General features: G+C 32.9%; 1 protein-coding gene across 1 annotated transcript; it reads right to left on the bottom strand.

Moving 5' to 3' along the window:
* Positions 1–1,185: 1,185 nt before the first annotated feature.
* Positions 1,186–1,599, bottom strand: LOC149580535 (short-chain dehydrogenase reductase ATA1-like). Its single transcript, XM_089804903.1, has one exon. The coding sequence runs from the start codon at positions 1,597–1,599 to the stop codon at positions 1,186–1,188; it is 414 nt and encodes a 137-aa protein (XP_089661029.1).
* Positions 1,600–18,688: the final 17,089 nt, after the last annotated feature.

The following is an 18,688-nucleotide window of genomic DNA, read 5'->3' as shown; positions in this document are numbered from 1 at the left end:
AAGAAGTTGGGCAACTGCCCTAACTTACTTCTTACCGAACTTCTATTGCCTTCCATCACTTTTACTCCATGATAAGTGCAATATTCATTTTGCACTTTACAATAATATTAATTCTTAAAGAATTAATATATTTTATATTGTGACATAGTTGACTTGGAGAGAAAAAATTAGGGTTGCAAAAACTTAGATAACATTGGCTCTTTTTGGGGACTGCACTTTGTGTCAGGGTGCAGAGAACTCCAGAATATCTATTTGCCGTAATCTAGTGCTTTATCTATTGGGTGTAGAGTCATCATTCCACTGTTCCTATGTTTGTGAGAAGAAATATAAATCTGAAGATAAGACAATGGATCTTCAAACTCCTTCACTGTTGGATAAAATGTTGGACAGGCAGGAATATTATTGATCTAATCCATCCTGTTGGAACTCAGATTGTTAGCCTTGTATTTTAATTCTTTGAGACTATTTCCATCTTCCTTCCAATGTAAAACATCCTCTACAACTCTATCTGTACTAACCATATACTACTTCCACAACAATCACAAGAAACAAAGAAAAAAAAATCTTCTCATTTTCGTTGCACCCACATTTCTTTATCCTTGCTTCAAACAAGGTCAACATCATTCAACATATTAAAGTTCAACAGACACATTTTTCTTTTGTTCTATCCAAATGCACCCTTGAGTAAGTGTAGAAGACTGAAATAATTTGACCTTTCATTAAAAAAAAAAATGGATATGAATAAAGTTTTACGCCATCATCATGCTAGTTGCTTCTCTTTTATTAGATCTTGTGCCTCAAAATTTAGATGTTACACTTTCAAATGCAAAGAAAATTGAAAAATCAATCTTACAAATATTTAAAAATTCTTAATACTCTCATCTTCTGCATATGAAACTCCAGGTATTCTTTTTAAGCCACCTTGCCGTCTAGTTTGCTTCGTTGTAGCATATGGTAATACACCCTTCATCTCCATTTATGTTTGAAATAGATGAACAAATAGGAGCAGTAATAAAATAGCATGGGTCATATAGCTTTAGTCCCTTGTCATCTCCGTCCTTCCAACATGTGGTCTCAATGCGCTTCCACTTGCAAAAACTACCTTGAGACAAGTTTGAAATATAAATTTTCTGGCCTCCTCATGTATCTGAATTGACAACTCTCTTATTGGAGAAAGAATAAGTCCTAATGGCATTGATGTCCATGCTCCATGAGGTCACTGGAAAATGGATCATTATGAACCCTTTTTTTGTTGGTTACCATTACACAAGCAACGTGCTTAATGTCGTGTAGTACTCCCATTGCATTAACATTCATGGTGCATATAAATTGCTCTGTGTCATTCTCTACAATGCTACTTTTATTGTCAGCTTCCCTTCCTGCATTGTTAAACATAATGTTAAGATGACCATACTTTTTCATAGCCAAATCTACTGCTGCCCTAACGTATTCTTCTTTACTCACGTCATAGTGAATATAAGTTGCCCATGGTGAAAGAGATTCTGCCAGCTTGTAACTAACATCATCTATTATGACTTTGGCTCCATGTTTAGTGAAGAGGCGAACAACGACTTCTCCAATTTCATGTGTTCTGCCCATGATTATTGCAACCTCTACTTCCAATCTTAACTTTAGCAACCACTATTATGCCCTCATCCAACCATCTATTTGAAACTTTTTCTCCTTTGAACACTTTCAAACTTGGATTCTTTGTTGTTGAATAAAATTCATGGACTTGGTATTTGAACATATCAAATGTTTGATTCAGTCCACTAGTTGTGTGTCGCTTACCACTGAAATATTTCTTGAGAAACTCTGAATTGATCCACCACACTATCCTCAAATATATTGCCACACTGAATTTTGCATTCTATTTCATCAGGATGATTATTACATGTTTGGAGGCAAGCACCATTTGCATTATAAGATGTGACTATACATTTCTGTTGCTTATTACAACTGATTTGCTCCATGTATTCACAGTATATTATGATTCATCACCTCCAATTTGTGCTATGATACTACAAAAATTGATGAACACTCGATGATTTTAGTGGAAAATTATCATTTTCACCCAGCCTCTCTTATCTTGCAGCCATTGCATCTCAACCCTAATTAGGGTTAACGAAAACAATTTGAATTCTAGTTGCACATTTGCCAAGCATTACTAATATTTGACCTATATTTCAATATAGGATGATCGCCACCAGTGAGGAACTCCTTTTACCAAATATACAATGGTCCCAATCTTGTGCCCATTGTTGTAAAATGAAGCCATACACATCATTATTAGAAAGTTGCTTTTGAAAAATAGCTCATTCTCTATGAATAACTGCCATATCTTCCAATATTTTATTTTTCTAGAATTTCTATTTAAGCACATGTTAAAACCTATTCTTAAAATCAAACTCCACCTGTATCTAAGACTCCATCTGTCACTTGATGCCTTTGAATCAACAAAGAGGGTCTCCCATTTTTTTGAATTTTTAGAAAATGGATGATGAAACAAAAATAAACACAAGCCAAAATTTGCAAAAAAGAAATGGTTATTTACAATGAAGAGGGAAAAACCCTAAAAACTTAGATATGACCACTTACAGGCTGGGAAAAGTATGAGCCTCTTCGAACCAACTCTTGATAGAATGGAAGAATGCATTGCGTATAGGTGAGCAAAATGGCCAATGTGATATTAAACTCATGAATGGAAAATGAATGCAGAGGAGGGAAAATAAATATAGATTCAAGATTTTCTTCCACATTTCTCGAATCAATATTATCTTTTAAAAAGATAGATGGAATATCAACTATTTTTTCCATACCTTGAGTCCTTCTATTGTTGGGTTGTCCATATGACTTTTCCTCCACAAATTGTTGCATTGATTCCTCAAAAAGAAGATAGTGAAAAAGATTTGTGGGAGGCTAAAAGATATGTAAATCTTTTTCTTCCTCTTGATTGTTCATTGAGTCCTCTTCAAAAGCATTTTCTTGTCTATGCATCACTTCATCAATTTCTTTTTCTTCAAACGTTTCCTCTTCCTTTTCTACTTTCGGGCTATCATTTGATGCTTTAGGCTGTAGTAATGATTTATTAGTCTCCAAGAGATCAAATGAGAAATATTCATAGGAAGAGCTATCCAAGCCTTCCCAAACAACATCATTTGGTGGAGAGTCATCAGGAGTCTCAAATACAAAAGAATCAAATTTTGAAATTTTAAAATCTCCTAATAAATTTTCATTTGATCTTGCAAACTCCAGTCTTTGTTCAATAGGAGATATATCAAGGTCAATCAATGAGTTAGTTGACTGTGAAGCATGTTCATCATCATAATCAACATGTAGATGGTAGGCTCCAACTACACTATAGGAAGTACTTTCACTCGCCGAAGGGACTTGAAGATCTTTATCATTGAAAACTGTTAGACTTTGATAAATAGGAGGTGTTGATTTAATTATTTTAGGAATGATCCTTTTTTGTTTATGCTTTTGCTTTAGATAATTCTTTTGTTCACAAAGATAAATTCCTTCCTCTATAATTTATTTACACTTCATTCCACTTAAAATCATGTCATCTTCTAAACTAATAGCCTCCTTTTGTGCATCTTGCAATGTTTGCACTTTTAAACAAAGAAACAAGAATTTAATTTCTGTTTGCATGGCAGCAATGAAAACACACAACTGATTATTTTCAGTTGGTTGGGTAGTTAGGGGTATCTTACTAACACTTCTATTGAATCTATCAACAAAATCTCTAATGGCTTCCCCTTCTTTGAACTTGATTTGAAAGAAATTAAATGCATAAACCTTTGTAGGAATTTTACCTCAAGATCATTCTAGCAAGTGATGCAACTATCAGGTAAATTCTGGAACCAATCTGTTGCACTTCTAATGAGGCTTTCAACAAATAATCTAACAACGACATTCTCCTCCTGCACACCAAGAATCCTACAAGAAACTATAATTGCTATAATGTGATCATCAGGGTCTTGATTTGCATCACCAAAAAACTTTGGGAGATATTCTAATGAATTCTTAGGTAAGGCTGAGTATTGAGATAAAGAAAACAACCCAATCTGAGCCCCCCATGGCAGGGATGCAACCAAAGCCATAACACGACAATTCTTTCACCACAATCAATTAGAGTCACCAACCTCCATCCTTGGGGAGGTAACCTTCATATTTCCAAGAAAAGAAAAGCACTGGAACTTGCAATCTTTCTCCAGAAGTCGCCAAAAAGTTGTTGGTAAACAGATTTTTCCCTTAGAAAATAAATGATTTTTCCCAATGGAGTGTGTGGCAAATCAATGTCTCCAACAATTGGATAGGCCCTTAATATTCGACCTTCCTCTGCATTTAGAGGGGCAGCTCCCTCGTAAGATAAAATTTGTGATTTTTCAATAAAAATGAGTAGAACTTAGAAAATAAAAAGGAAAACCATTCATAGTGAATGCACCACACGCCTCCAATGTTTTCATAAAAATGATGTAAACTATTAATGATAGCAATCAAGGACTACACTTGAGAGCTATCACTGACACAATGCTAATACAACCATTCACGAATACTCACACCATACCATGAAAATGTTGGAGTTGATGAAATCCAACTTCGAAGATGCCCAAGATCACATGCATGCGAAAACCTATCAAAGAGAAGCCAAGGAAGGAAGAGCATAGAGCAAGGGATAAGCCCTAAACGGACATGAGAGAGAAAATATTGCAACACAAGAAAACATGTATTTACAATATGCAAGAATGAGATGTTGTTGTGTTAAAATACAAAGAGGGAGCCCGAATATGAAAAGCTCCAAGAATCTTCTAGAACAAGCTAGAAGACACTAGGAGATAAGTCTGACATCTAAGCATACATCCACATAAGGTGGAAAGTCCTCAAACAAGGTGAGAGGATAAGTATGACTTAGGAGAGAACAAACTCCTGTATTGTCAACAACTTATAACAAACTCCTAGACCACAATTAATAAATAAAATGCATTTACCTAAGTAAGCTTAAGTAAATATAATAAATAATTAGTAATTAATTATTTACTCTAACAGAAAATACTCATAAATGGATTAACACTTCAACAATTCAGATTCTTTTGAAATAGAACACCCAATGCACTTCGTTTATTTCTTTGCGCCAAGAAAGTAAGAAATAACTGATTACAAAAAACAACAATTGTACACACTTTCCAAAAATTACTTGTTACCAGAGCATAAGTGTACCTTGTCACCAAAATTGAACTGTATTCTCCTCTGTTGCCACTATAGAACTTCTCGACTGCAAAAGAAGAACTTCCTTACAATACTTTTCTCCCATTATATAAATTTTTCCAAGAAGTTGGGAAACTACCCTAACTTACTTCTTACCAAACTTCTATTGCCTTCTGTCACTTTTACTCCCATGATAAGTGCAATATTCATTTTGCACTTTACAATAATATTAATGCTTAAAGAATTAATATATTTTATATTGTGACATAGTTGACTTGGAGAGAAAAATTTAGGGTTGTGAAACCTTAGATAACAATACTTTAATTGCCAAGTGAATAATTTTGGGCATAGATGTTTGTAATGACACACACTTCTATGTGAACTATTTTTTGGGTTGACTTAATGATTGTTTTATGATTCTAGAAGATGTATATAGATGTATATTACAAATTCCTATGTATTACATGCAGCCAATCAAATTGAGAGATGTTCTAAGTGGCAAAATGGATCAACCTCAATCATTGATTCTAACCTAACCCTAGCTCACTTATGTTTACTTAAGGAGACAAACCCTAAACAATTTGTAATGTGTGAAGGAAGAGAAGGAGACACAAGAGAGATGAATTCTAAGTACAAAGAAAGCGTTCATGATGGCTATGGAGGTTGTGATAATGTTATGAATTGCAGAATCAATTAGAGAGAACATAGGAAAGCATAGAGAGGACAGATGATACATATCTAATCAGAAGGATCAAGTACACATCAAGAAAGAGAAGATCAAAAATCTAGCAATAGAGTTGTAACTAAAGTATCATGGTGCTAAATTATTATAACAATTGATGCAGAGAAAATCTCCTAACAAAGTAGTCTTAATAGGCTTGTGCAAATCTCTTAATTGAGTGGTTGTTTATTGCAAGTTTAAGTCCTCTAACAAGACACACTTTTTGTAGGGTATTTAAATCCTTTAATAGGGTGAGACTTAACAACATTTGTAAGCCTTTAATAGGGCATACCTTTCACAAGGTAGATCATAGTTTATGGTCAAACTTCTTGTAACCTTAATTGGCTACACTTTACAACTACAGTAGTGAAGATTTGTGGGTGTCATCCCCAACCTAGTTTTATCTTCTCATTGGAGGGTTTCTGGGTAAAAAAATTATTATGTTATGTGCTATTTGTTTCATGCTATGTATGAACATGTGTAGTTAGCTATTTCAGTTTACATCATAAATTGTGAGATGGATGTGTGGTGAATGTTTTATGGTTAAAGTTTTGAAGTAATAATTCACACCACCCCCCCCACATCTCTCAAAGTTTACTTTCCCATTATTATTTCCAACACAACTCACCCAAAATATGGTGAGAGAATGAGATTCTAAAAAACATTTTTTCCTACCTCATCAGACAACTGTCCATGAATACAATTACTAGGATCCTCACCAAAATGGAGAGAAAGTGGTGGTTATAACATTATGTTGGTTAATAGATTGTTCTTCTTATATCTTCTCTCACCTTTACATTTTTATGCGCAAATAATGAAGATAAAATGTTTCCAATAGTTGGAAAGTTGTAAATGGCCAAGGCTTCCCTTTGAATTTTAAAGAGGAGTAACAATGCAGTGAATTGATTTGTATTTTCTAACTAATAGGGGTGTGTTCTTAACCTAAGAGAAGGATAGATAAACAAAAAGTCACCCATATCCATGAAGAACTTAGGAAAATAATTCACTTACTACCCATGTTATCATACCCACAACTGTGAATATGATATGCTTCAAACTTTTCTGTTCTACTTCTATATGCAACTATCAACACTCCTATATAAGCAACTCACATGCAACAACATATCTACCTTCAAAACATGAAAAACTATGAACACAAATGTAACACAGGCCAAATAATTCATAGGTGACCAAAAGGCAATTAAACTTCATAAAGATTCTAGTTTACTCAAATTTAACAACTAGAAGCCCCATTCACATTTTATCCATAACACAAAAGATTAAATAAACAAAAATTAACAAAAAATATTGACAATATTCTTGAGATACATTCAATTGTCTGAACAATAGGGGGAGAATACATACTCAAATTTTTAATTCATTCCATTAACTATCAAAATAGTATATATAGGCCATTTATCTTTTGTTCATTACCAAAATTATATTTCTTGAGAGAACAAAGTATATGAGAAGGAGAGTGACACTTGTCATTTTACAATGGAGTAATGATCACAAAAGAAACTAGGGAGCTAAAGCAACAAAATTCCCATTATTAGCCTTCTTGGCATTTTCTTGATTCAACTTTTGAGTTTTTATGGCATCCAAGATAACTAAAAGGTCATCCAAGTTAGAGATCTGCACATTTTCAATGTGAATCATCCATTACTCATGACCTTCTTCCAGTTTCTTGACCTTGTTGGATCATGATTGCATCTTCTTTGAGGCCTTTGTCAACATTCTATCCAAATTTGTGAGTCTTTCAAGTTCCAAAACTTGAAAATTTTAAGATTACATTAACTCGTCAATGAAGTTATAGAATGAGGTCTTCATATGTTTGATATCAATGACCTCTCCATTCTTGATCACATGTGACTCAGTGTGTAGATTCTTGAGATACTTGAAGAGTTTTCCTCTTCTTTCTTCATAGACTCATATACCTTAGAATCTTTTTGGCCTTGATTATACTTTCCCTATTAAACTAGAATGAATGTATCAATGTGTCCAGGGCTCATTGCCAATCTTCAATATTCCTAGGATGGCGATAATTTGCACCTTTAAATCTATAACCTCCCACAAAAATAAAATATTAAAGTTGATGAAAGATCAACCCCAAAACTCCCAAGAATCACCTGAATGCAAATACCCATCACAAAAAGAAAGAAGCAAAAGCTATGGAGGTTAGAATTCCCAAATTTATAGATGAGACATTCTTGATGAGAAAAAAGAGAAATTGCTATAATCAAAAGTGAATAAATTATTACAAAGAGATAAATCCTTATATAGGAGATATAAACCCTAAAAGGAAACTTACCTAAGTTTCATGATAATAATTAATAATTTTTATTATTATTATATGCCCAAAGTTTAGCTTAAGTAAACTAGAGATAATAAGTGACTTAATAATTAAATCAATATGATTTAATTAATAAGAAAATACTTTATTATTCTAACACCCCCCTTAAGATAAACTTAGGGAGTAGCTAAAAACCTAAAAGCTACTACTAAAATTAAATTTGGGTCCCGACAACAAAGCCGAATGAGGCAACCAAGCACAACCAAATCTCTGAAAAGAGGAGAAATAGAGAAAGCCACACGGGAAAAACCCTACTAGAAAAATAGATGGAAATAAAGATGAAAATAACTAGTGAAGGACTGAAGAATCCTCCAAACTAGGGAATGTCCTAGAAGATAGGAAAAAAAGATAATAATGAAGAACACCATTGAAGCATGTAGAAGCTACAAAACTCTATCAAAAGTAACTGCATATTTGAAGAACCTCCACAGAAATATAATCTAATTAGGTAGAGAAGAATATAATCTGCATGAGTGCTCTTAGAAGACACTACTTGAATTAGGAGGCAAACAAGGAACATGACTAAACTCAAAGATACAAATGACATAAAACACCAAAGGGTGAAGAGCTGATCAATTGAACATGGAAGGATGCATCCATGATAGGAATAAAATGAAGAGTTTCTATATGGTAAATATCCATCTCAGTGAAATTCATAGGTAACTATCCATTGCATTTTCTTAGTACATGGGAATAAATATAAAATACATAGCTCACTCCATCAAACCAAGGAAGCATGAGAAAAAATAGAAGAACCCCCTAATGTAGACATGGGTGATGTGATAGACAACTAGAAAAATAGGCCAAAAGAACTACATGTCAAGGAACCACATTCAAGATGCAAAAAAGAGTACATATGTGTGTATTGAGGTGATTAATATTAGACATGTCATGTGGCTAATGTCATGGAAGGGACACTCTCTAGACAAATGAAGATGGAAAACAAAGGCAAAACATCAACTCCCCATGACACTTTAATTAGAGTAGTACATGTACAATAAGGAACAAGATATGATGAATCCCTAGAATACAAAAATTTGTATGGTGTCCTTAGATGAAACCAATTGAATCATAAGGAAAAATAAGACAAAATTACTAAAACAAAAATATAGATGCAATATCATACTTTATCTCATTGTGTTTGCAAAAATACATATAAATGATGTCTAAATAGGCCAGAAGAGACATAAACTTGATACAATAAATAGCAAAGCCCACAAAAATGTTGGAAATATAAGAGGAGTAATTGAGAGGGGAGAGGTGAATTAGTTACCACAAAAATAAATCCCAAATTTCTTAGATGTCAGTAGAAACTTAACTCTATTTGTAACTCAGTAAACACACAAGAAAAATGTTGTAACTTGGCAAACACTAAAATAGCTTGACAAATGCTTAACATGAAAATCTTAAGATATTATCTGTGAATGATATTACTTTAACTTAGTTGCAAACACATAAGAGAAATAACATGAACACAATTGACTCCAAGATTTAACGTGGAAACTCAATTTGGGAAAATCCACCCATTGCAACTAGTTATTGATTTTCATTCTTCTGAAGTGAGCTCTATTAGGATCCAACCTTGTTAAAGGTTACAAAACACACTATTAGGTGTGACCCTATTAGAGGATTTAATCACCTTATTAGGAGTGGCCTTGTTAGAGGTCTTTAGACAATTCAATAGAAATGCCACCTTGTGAGACAATTTAGAAATAACTATTAAGCTAACTCTGTTAAGAGATTTAGATCACTGCTACAATGGCTATAGAGTAACAATGAGATGACCTAATTTTTGATGCAATTGAATTACTAATTATAGATCTCAATTCTAGATTTATACTTGATCCTTCTTGATCGAATGTATCTTTGCATCTCAACAAGAATATTCTACTTATTCTTCTAATTTTCTTCCTCTTAGCATCATCAAATATTCAATTATGTTCCACACATTAAATCCTCAACTTGACCTTATATTTATATCTTACATATTGTTAAGTCATCTTGAATACAACTTAGAATAATTAATATTCATCTTCTCAATCAGCTAGAACCAACAAACAATTCAAATGAACTCAATATGCTAAAACAAGAAAATCCTTCGTTACTCGACCTTGTTCAATAGATATCAACTCAAAATGGTTTTCCTATGTTAACTAAGTGAACTTGGTTAACACTACATATTCACAAAGTTCCTTGGGTAACCAAGTGAGCTCAGTTAGCACTAGTTCCATCCAACATTTCCTTCATTAACTGAGTGAGATCGGTTAACACTCAACTTCTATAAAATTTCCTTTGTCACCTAAGTGAACTCGATAGACATTGTCTTATGAACTAGGAAAACTCTGAAATGCTCGAAAGACACAGAAAATTATATTTAATGCATGAGTAAGCTCAACATACACTGACTAGCAATGATAACATTTTGTGTAACGCCAAAGACAATACACAATTAATCAATTGTTTCCAACAAATGAATCATTTAAAGCAACAAAATCGATCCCTTGACCTAAAACAACACAGATATCCACCATAAAGTAGAAAAGAATTTTTTTTATAGAATGTACCTGGAGAAGAATCTAGAAAACAAATCAGCATTAATGGAAAGAGTACATAAAGACCTTTCGAATGATATAAAGAATTTCCAAATCGAAGATTGGATGCTCAAGATATGTCTCTCAAAGTGAAAAATTGAACCCCTTAGTTTGATAGAAAAATATGTATATTCTAGAATATTTTAGTAGTATAACTTGCACTAATTTGTCTAGCTTGAAATCAACTTTCTAACAATATCTTATTTGTAAAAAATAGAGTTCATATGCACAAGATATGAGCAAAAATGTGAAGGTAGCTACAAATGGCTAGTAGAGGTGAAACACCTTGATTTCCATGCCAACATGTCTCGATTTCCATGCCAAAGTGCATTGGTTTCTATGCCAAAGTGCCTCAGTTCTTGTGCCAACATGATTTGATTTGTATACCAACTCACCTCAATTTCCATGCAAATGCACCTCAATTTCCATACCAATATTTATAGATCACCTCAATTTTTTTGTCAACTTGCCTTGATTTTTGTGCAAACGTGCCTTGATTACTTTTCCAACATGCACATACTAACTTGATTTTTGTGCCAACAATATTGATTTTTGTGTAGACACACCTCAATTTCTACATCAATATGCATAGATTGCCTCAATTTTTGTACCAAAACTCCCATCTTTCTATTCTAGAATGCACAAATTGCCTTGATTTGCATACCAAGGCCTTGGGGAAATTTTTTTTCCTTAATTACAACTATCCAAATTGGATTTTCCTTATATGGAAATAGGAGTTTTTGGGCACTTCAAACTCAATAGCTATGTTCATATGGGCTTAAAGTGACTTGAAAATCAGTGACCCCCTAGATCCACAAAGAAACATTTTGAAGAACGAAAACCCTCTAAAAAACATAGCATCATTTTGAAAGCCAAGCCAAACCTCTCATAAAAATAATAGGGGTATGCAAATGTGGAGCTTTGATACCATGTTGAAGTTGATAAAAGATCAACCCCATAGCTCCCAAGAATCACCTGCATGCAAATGCCTATCATAGAAAGAGAGAATCACAAGCTATGGAGGCTAAAATTCCCAGATCCACAGATGAGACATTCTTGATGAGAAAAAAGAGAAATTGTTATAATCAAAAGTGAACAAATTATTGCAAAGAGATAAATCCTTATAAAGGAGATCAAAACCATAAAATATAACTAACCTAGGTTGCATGATAATACTTAATAAAAGAATTAATTATTTAATGCCCAAAGTTTAGCTTAAGTAAACTAGAGATAATAAGTGGCTTAATAATTAATCAATATGATTTAATTAATAAGAAAATAATTTATTACTATAAGAAAAAATAATATTCTTATACTTACTAATATCCTTTTTCAATGCTTCAAACTTAGAAAATATATCCTCTCTTGGCCTCAAGGTTTCCTTGCAGAGATTGCCAAGTTTCTCAATTATAGGTAGTCCCTTGACTTCCACATCTTCCACCCATCCTCAACCACTTTTCCCAAAAACAATTTCTTCCTATAGTTTGGAGGTAGAGGACTCCCTTGGCAAAGTGGTGAGTGGTGTTAGTAGTTGCCTAATGTACTCAGTAAACTTCTACATGTCCTTTGTGGTGTTGTGCCTTGGGCCCCCTGTGTTGTATGTCTAAATATTTAAATCTATTGGGGAGAGATGTTCTATGTTCCCCTCAACATGAGCCTCACAAATCTTCATCACAACATTTCTCGTGTTGGTATTTCTTCATAGGGAAGCTAGGTACAAGTTTTCCCTTCTTGAGAAATTAGATCCTTGGGAGGAGCACTCTTCTCTACCCTTTTTATCTTCTTTTTTGTGGTACTCTCCAATCATGACTTAGCAATCAAAAAATTGAGGGAAGATTGGAGGGAGTCCACATAAAAAAGCATCCTCTCCATGGGAGGAGTATTTTTCTACTTAGAAGAGAATGGGAAAACAATTGTATCAGAAGAAGCAACAATATTATGACTTTTTCCAAGGGAAGAGAATCTCCAAAGGAGATATCCTAGCCCCTAGAAATTAATCACACATTAGAATAATAGTAGTAACATAGAGATTTAGATCTAAAACAATACCAATTCTCTTAATATAATCACAAGATTTTCATTTAGCATGCCCAACTATAAGGCCTTCTTGGTTACGACCAAATAATTAAGAAAATACCATAATAGTTCTTCAAGAACTTTCAAGATTTGACCAGTAGCTAGCCTAAACCCTCAATCTAGTAGAGAATCTCATAAAGAATCTAAACTTGTGCTCGTAAGCCACCAAGCAACCGCCTTGTTGCCCAAGTCCACACTTAGCTACTAACTCTGCTCAAATTTGTTCCTCTCAGCTACTCCATGCTAAATGAATAATGATTCTAGACTCAAAAATACCCTCTACTTATACTAAACCAAGCCACAAGTCATCCTAGCAAGTTACATCAAATAAGAACCCTTACATTAATAAATCCTTAAGCCAGAAGTTGGATTTTCAACATACATTAAATACATGAAATAACTAAATACTTAAGACAAGACCCATGTTTACAATGCATAACTAACTCAAAAGGCCACATAAAAGTACAACCCCTTAGGCATAAGTATTGGCAATATGGTCATATAGATGTCTTAATGGTATTTATTTATGGAAACATACATTCAACATTTTATTTATGCATTTAGATATAGAAAATTGTCAAAGTGTTAGATAGTTTGCACCAACACAATGAACATATGTTAAGTGTATGGATGACTCATTGAGAGTTAGATCTTGCGCAGTTAAGGACATCTTCATGATAGTATCATGATGTCATATGCTAGTGTGAAAATATGTACAAATAGTATGATGCAAGTTATGATTTAACTACCAGTGTGTGTATTTAGCAGTATAGAACAAAGCATAGCAATAAATTGGATTGTATGATCTTAGGAATTATTTTGGTTACAAATTAATTACTAAGTTATTATGAGCCAACTATGTGGATAAGAAAGTGTTAAGTGATATACAAAATATTTTATGAATAATCTAAAAGATATGTGAGCCTTATGTGATGTGAATTCTGATGTATGATAAGAACAAGTATGAAGTACAATAGACAAAAATTATTGTATGTATATCTATTCCTATGAAGAATTGAATTGTATCATTGCATGTTAGGGCAGTGGGCTCTTCTTACATACATTGTATTTGTTATACCAACTCATAACAAGGTTGAAGCAACTCCTAACATGGTTGATGTTTCTAACAAGGCGTAGTATCCTAACAAGGGCTCAAGACACTATATATACTTCATAGATTCCTATCAGGTTCAATATCCTTAATAGGATCCTATTATTTAGTGAATCATCTAGTGGGTATCATCCCCAGTGAGGTTTTCCCTTGGCTAGGGTTTCCCTAGTTATCAAATAATGGTGTCATGAGTTATCTATGTGCATGGTTATATTTACTATTCAACATTGTTGATTTACTTTCATATTCAAGTTATAAAGTAATTAACAAATTTAGTTGTGGGAAAAAGTTTGTAGAATACTGATTCATGCCCCCACCCCCCCTTAGTATTATCTATTTCTAACAATTGGTATTAGAGAATAGTTACTTTGAAGAGGCTTAAAAGCTTAAGTAAGATCCCTAAAGATATGGAATAGTTGAAGAAAAATCTAGACAAGGCTCTTGAGCAGATGCCTTTCTTATTGAAGAAAGAGATAGCCTAAAATATAGATATGAAGATGCAAAAGTTTTCATTGGCAAGTTAAAAGACAAGATTGATAATTTAGAATCTGTCAAGGAACTATTTATGCAAACTAGTGACAATGATGAAGTAGGAGATCTTTAGAAGGAAAATGAGATCTTTAAACATGAACCAAAAATAGTTGAGCTTAAGAAAAATGGTGGTATTATTGAACCAAGACTAAAATTTGAGAATGTAGATCTTAGATCCTAGTTAAGTCAAGTTACATATAAACTAGATACTATCAAGATTGAACATGTTGAGTTAGAAAAGTACAACATTATTTTGAAAGGAGAATTGACACAAGCTAAGAAACACTTAGAGAAGCTTTATTCTAATATTGAAAAGATAGATCAACAAATATTTCATCAGAGACCTTCTTATGAAAAAATAGGACTTGGATATCTGATTGGAGAGAAATCATCCAAGAAAGTTGAAATCATAAGAGAACTAGATCCAATTATTAAATTTGCTAAGGAATCAGATCTAAGTAATGTATAATTAAGTACATCTACTGAAGTATCAAAGAAAGTTGAGTTAATTGATTTATCAACTAAATCTAATGAACCTAATACAATAGAACAAGTTGATAAACCTAAGCAAGATGAACCACCCAAGGAAGTAAAACATGAGTTTAGAGGTAGATGTTTCATTTGTAATGAAGTTGGACACATGAAAAGAGATTGCACAGGTAAGCCCTTTAAACCCATTACTAATATCTATTGTTATAATTGTCATGGTTATGGACATAAGCAAGTAGAATGGAAGAAACATAAGTTAGATGATAATAATGCAAATAGTAGAATGTCTAAGAATACTAACCTTACAGGTTATGAAAGAGGAAGATTACATAATAGATCCAATGATGGAGAGACATCTAATGGTGAGAGAAATCAGTTCGTGTGTTACACATGTAAAAACCTTGGACACATTGCAAGGAATTGTAGAGCACCTAAGGATCAAAATGGAACAAATCAGAGGAGAAATGCACCTATATGCCAGTTATGTAATAACTTCAGACACACAACAAGATATTGTAGAATGGACAGAAGGAACCTTAACATAAATTAGAATAATAAAAGGAACAAAAAAAAAATGATAGAAGGAATAATAATGATAGTAACTATAATCAGAAGGAAGCAATAAAGGAACATGCTGAAAATTCAAGGAAGCGTTTGTGACAACTAAAGATCTAGAAAGCTCTTATATAGTTTTGGAGGAACAATTTTTTGATGCACTTGATAGGGCATTGAAGTCACAGTTTCTTTGTGGCTCATCCTACTTGAATTAAGTAGCAGAGCATTAGTTGGTCAAAACTAATGTTAGATAGAAAGTTGGAAGCCGTGCAGATAACAAAAGGTTAAGGACATAGAGAGAAGGCTATGGTCAAGTATAGAAGTCTTGATATGATCGTAGTGAGTAGGAAATTAGAAATCAAGCTTACCAGTATATAGAGATTGTTGAAAATTGGCTAATGAAGATATTTAATTTTTGTCATTTATGGCAACACATCATGTACATGCTTGTAGGAAACCTCAAAAATAAAGATACTTAGCTTTTGGTACTTGGAAAATTATCTAAGTATGAAATTGGTTTACATCAGTGAATTATTTTGTATGTGACTTTTTATTGACATCATATTATGATTAGCAAAGTTATGTGGAGATAATACGCATGTTAATGATGATGTGTACAACCTTAAAAGTTAGTACAAACTATATGGAAAAGAGATATTCATGTTCTACCAGTGAAACAAAACAATAAAATTAAAGGAAAGAATTATTTTGTTTACAAAATAGTTACTTGACTGATTAGGGTCAACATCCTAGATGTTTACTCTAAGTTAGAAAAGTATATTATGGTCTTAGCCGACTTAGAAATAATTTGTGAAAAGGCATGGTATTTATGCAAAGGACATCTTGCAAATTCAAGTGTGGTAGTTATGCAAGTATGATGATATGCAAACTTTTATGAAGCGATATATACAAATTTTTGTAAAGCTATTTTATGATCCAAGATTGAGTTGAAGATCAGAGATCAGTCAAGAAAGAATTTACAACACCTATATACCTGAAGTCTAATTACTTGTTTGGACGGTGAGCTCTTCTGGTAATTGGAAGTACATGTTTGGGTAGTGGGCTCATCTTGCATCTACTATACTACAACTCCTAACAAGTTTGGAATCTCCTAATAGGGATTCAAAGTCTCCTAACATGGACACTCTATACTAAATTTTATCATTGACTCCTAATGGGGTTCACCCTCTAACAAGGACCATATACATCAGTATATTATCTAGTGGGTATCATCTGCACCGAGGTTTTCCCTTGGGTAGGGTTTCCCTAGTTAATAAAATATGGTGTTATAAGTTATCTTTGTGCATGGTTACTATTACTATTCAACATTACTTGTTTACTTTCTTAGGTATGGTTCAAAGTAATAAATAATATCTAGTTGGTGACTAAAGTTTGTAAATTACTGATTCACCTCCCTCTTAGTAATTCCTATTTCTAACAATTGGTATTAGAGAACAATTACTTAGAAGAGGCTTAATAGCTTGAGTGAGATCCCTATGGATATGGAATAGTTGATGAAGAACCTTGAAGAGGCACTTGGACAAATTGATCTCCTTACTAAAGAAAAAGATAAGCTGAAGGATAGATATGAAGATTCCAAAGTATATATTGAAAAATTGAAGGATAAGATTGAACATCTCAAATCCAATCCTAAATCTACTAAATTTGAAACTAGTGATGATGATTATTCAAAGATAAAGACATAGTACAAGATCTTGAAGTATGAATTGAAGATTATGAATCTTAAGTTGACCTTGAAGTGTGATCCTAGCTAAGTTGAATATAATTTGAAGACTAAGAATATAGATCTTAGAGTGAGTCTGGCAAAAAAGACATCTGAATTTGAAACATTGAAAGAAGATCATGAAGAACTTCATAAGTACAACACTATTGTGAAAGGTGAATTAACTCAGTGCAATAAACAACTTGAGAAGCTTTATTCTAGTAGAGAAAATCTTGATGATTCAATTTTAATACAGAGACCTACTTATGACAAGACTAGTCTTGGTTATCTATTTAACATGTCTCGAAAGAAACCTAAAAAATAGATTAGATCCAAAAGGAAAAGATAAATCTGATGATAAGATTGAATCCAATAATCTTCTGATAAACCTAAAGAATTTGGACAAGACAAGGAAGTTGAGATATTGGATGAACCAAAGGAAGTGGAATCTCCTAAAGAAACTAGGTATGAATTTAGAGCTAAGTGTTTTTCATGTAATGAAATAGGTCATATGAAAAGAGATTGTACAAATAAGTCATTTAATCATGTTAAAGATTTCTATTGTCATAATTGTCATAGTATGGGTCATAAAGAAATTAATTATAAAAAAAATAAATATTATAATGATAGAAGGAATAGAAGAATGTTTGGAAATACTAACCCTGTAGATAGAAGAACATCTAATGAGAGGACATCGAGAGAAGGAAGACCTTATGAAGAAAGAAGATAAATCGTGTGTTATATGTGTAACAAATTTGGACACATAGATCAAAATTTTCATGCACTTGATGACCAATAGAATCTTATAAGTAAAACTCTAGTATGTCAGTTATGCAACAACTTTAGACATACAACAAAGTATTTTAGAATGGAAAAAAAATTGGAGATAGAAGGAACAATTGAAGACACTTCGAAAATAGAAGGAACAATGGAAGAAATGTCAAAAATGATAGAAGGAACCATAAGAGGAACTCCAAAACTAAGAAAGACAATGAGGAACAAAAAAATCTAGTCAGTGAACTTCGAGAAGAACTCAATGAGGCATTTGTAAAAGGATTAGATATCTCAAAAGAAAAGTTAGAAGATGGTGAGATAGGAAGATCGAAGCCAGTAATTGATTTTGATTTAATTAAGTTGAATTAAGCTTTTTCATAGCACCAAAATTTGAAATTTCATCTAGAGATTGAACTAGAGGTGGTGAAGTTGGGAAAAGGTGTATCAAGATAAGTTTAGATGGCATCTAAGCTTGCTTTAAATTTTGATCTTATCAGAACTTGTTGAGAAAGAATTAATAGTTACTGTTATTACATTGAAAGTTAATTCTATA

Source organism: Cupressus sempervirens, chromosome 1 (genome assembly GCF_028749045.1).
Source record: "Cupressus sempervirens isolate cs-2001-9-10 chromosome 1, ASM2874904v1, whole genome shotgun sequence".
NCBI classification, from domain to species: domain Eukaryota; kingdom Viridiplantae; phylum Streptophyta; class Pinopsida; order Cupressales; family Cupressaceae; genus Cupressus; species Cupressus sempervirens.
Note: the sequence above shows the minus strand (reverse complement) of the source record. Positions and strands in the feature narration are given on the sequence as shown.

Bases quoted from the DNA above. Each gene is read 5' to 3' on its own strand.
- LOC149580535 (XM_089804903.1), bottom strand. From the start codon at position 1,599: ATGGGCAGAACACATGAAATTGGAGAAGTCGTTGTTCGCCTCTTCACT.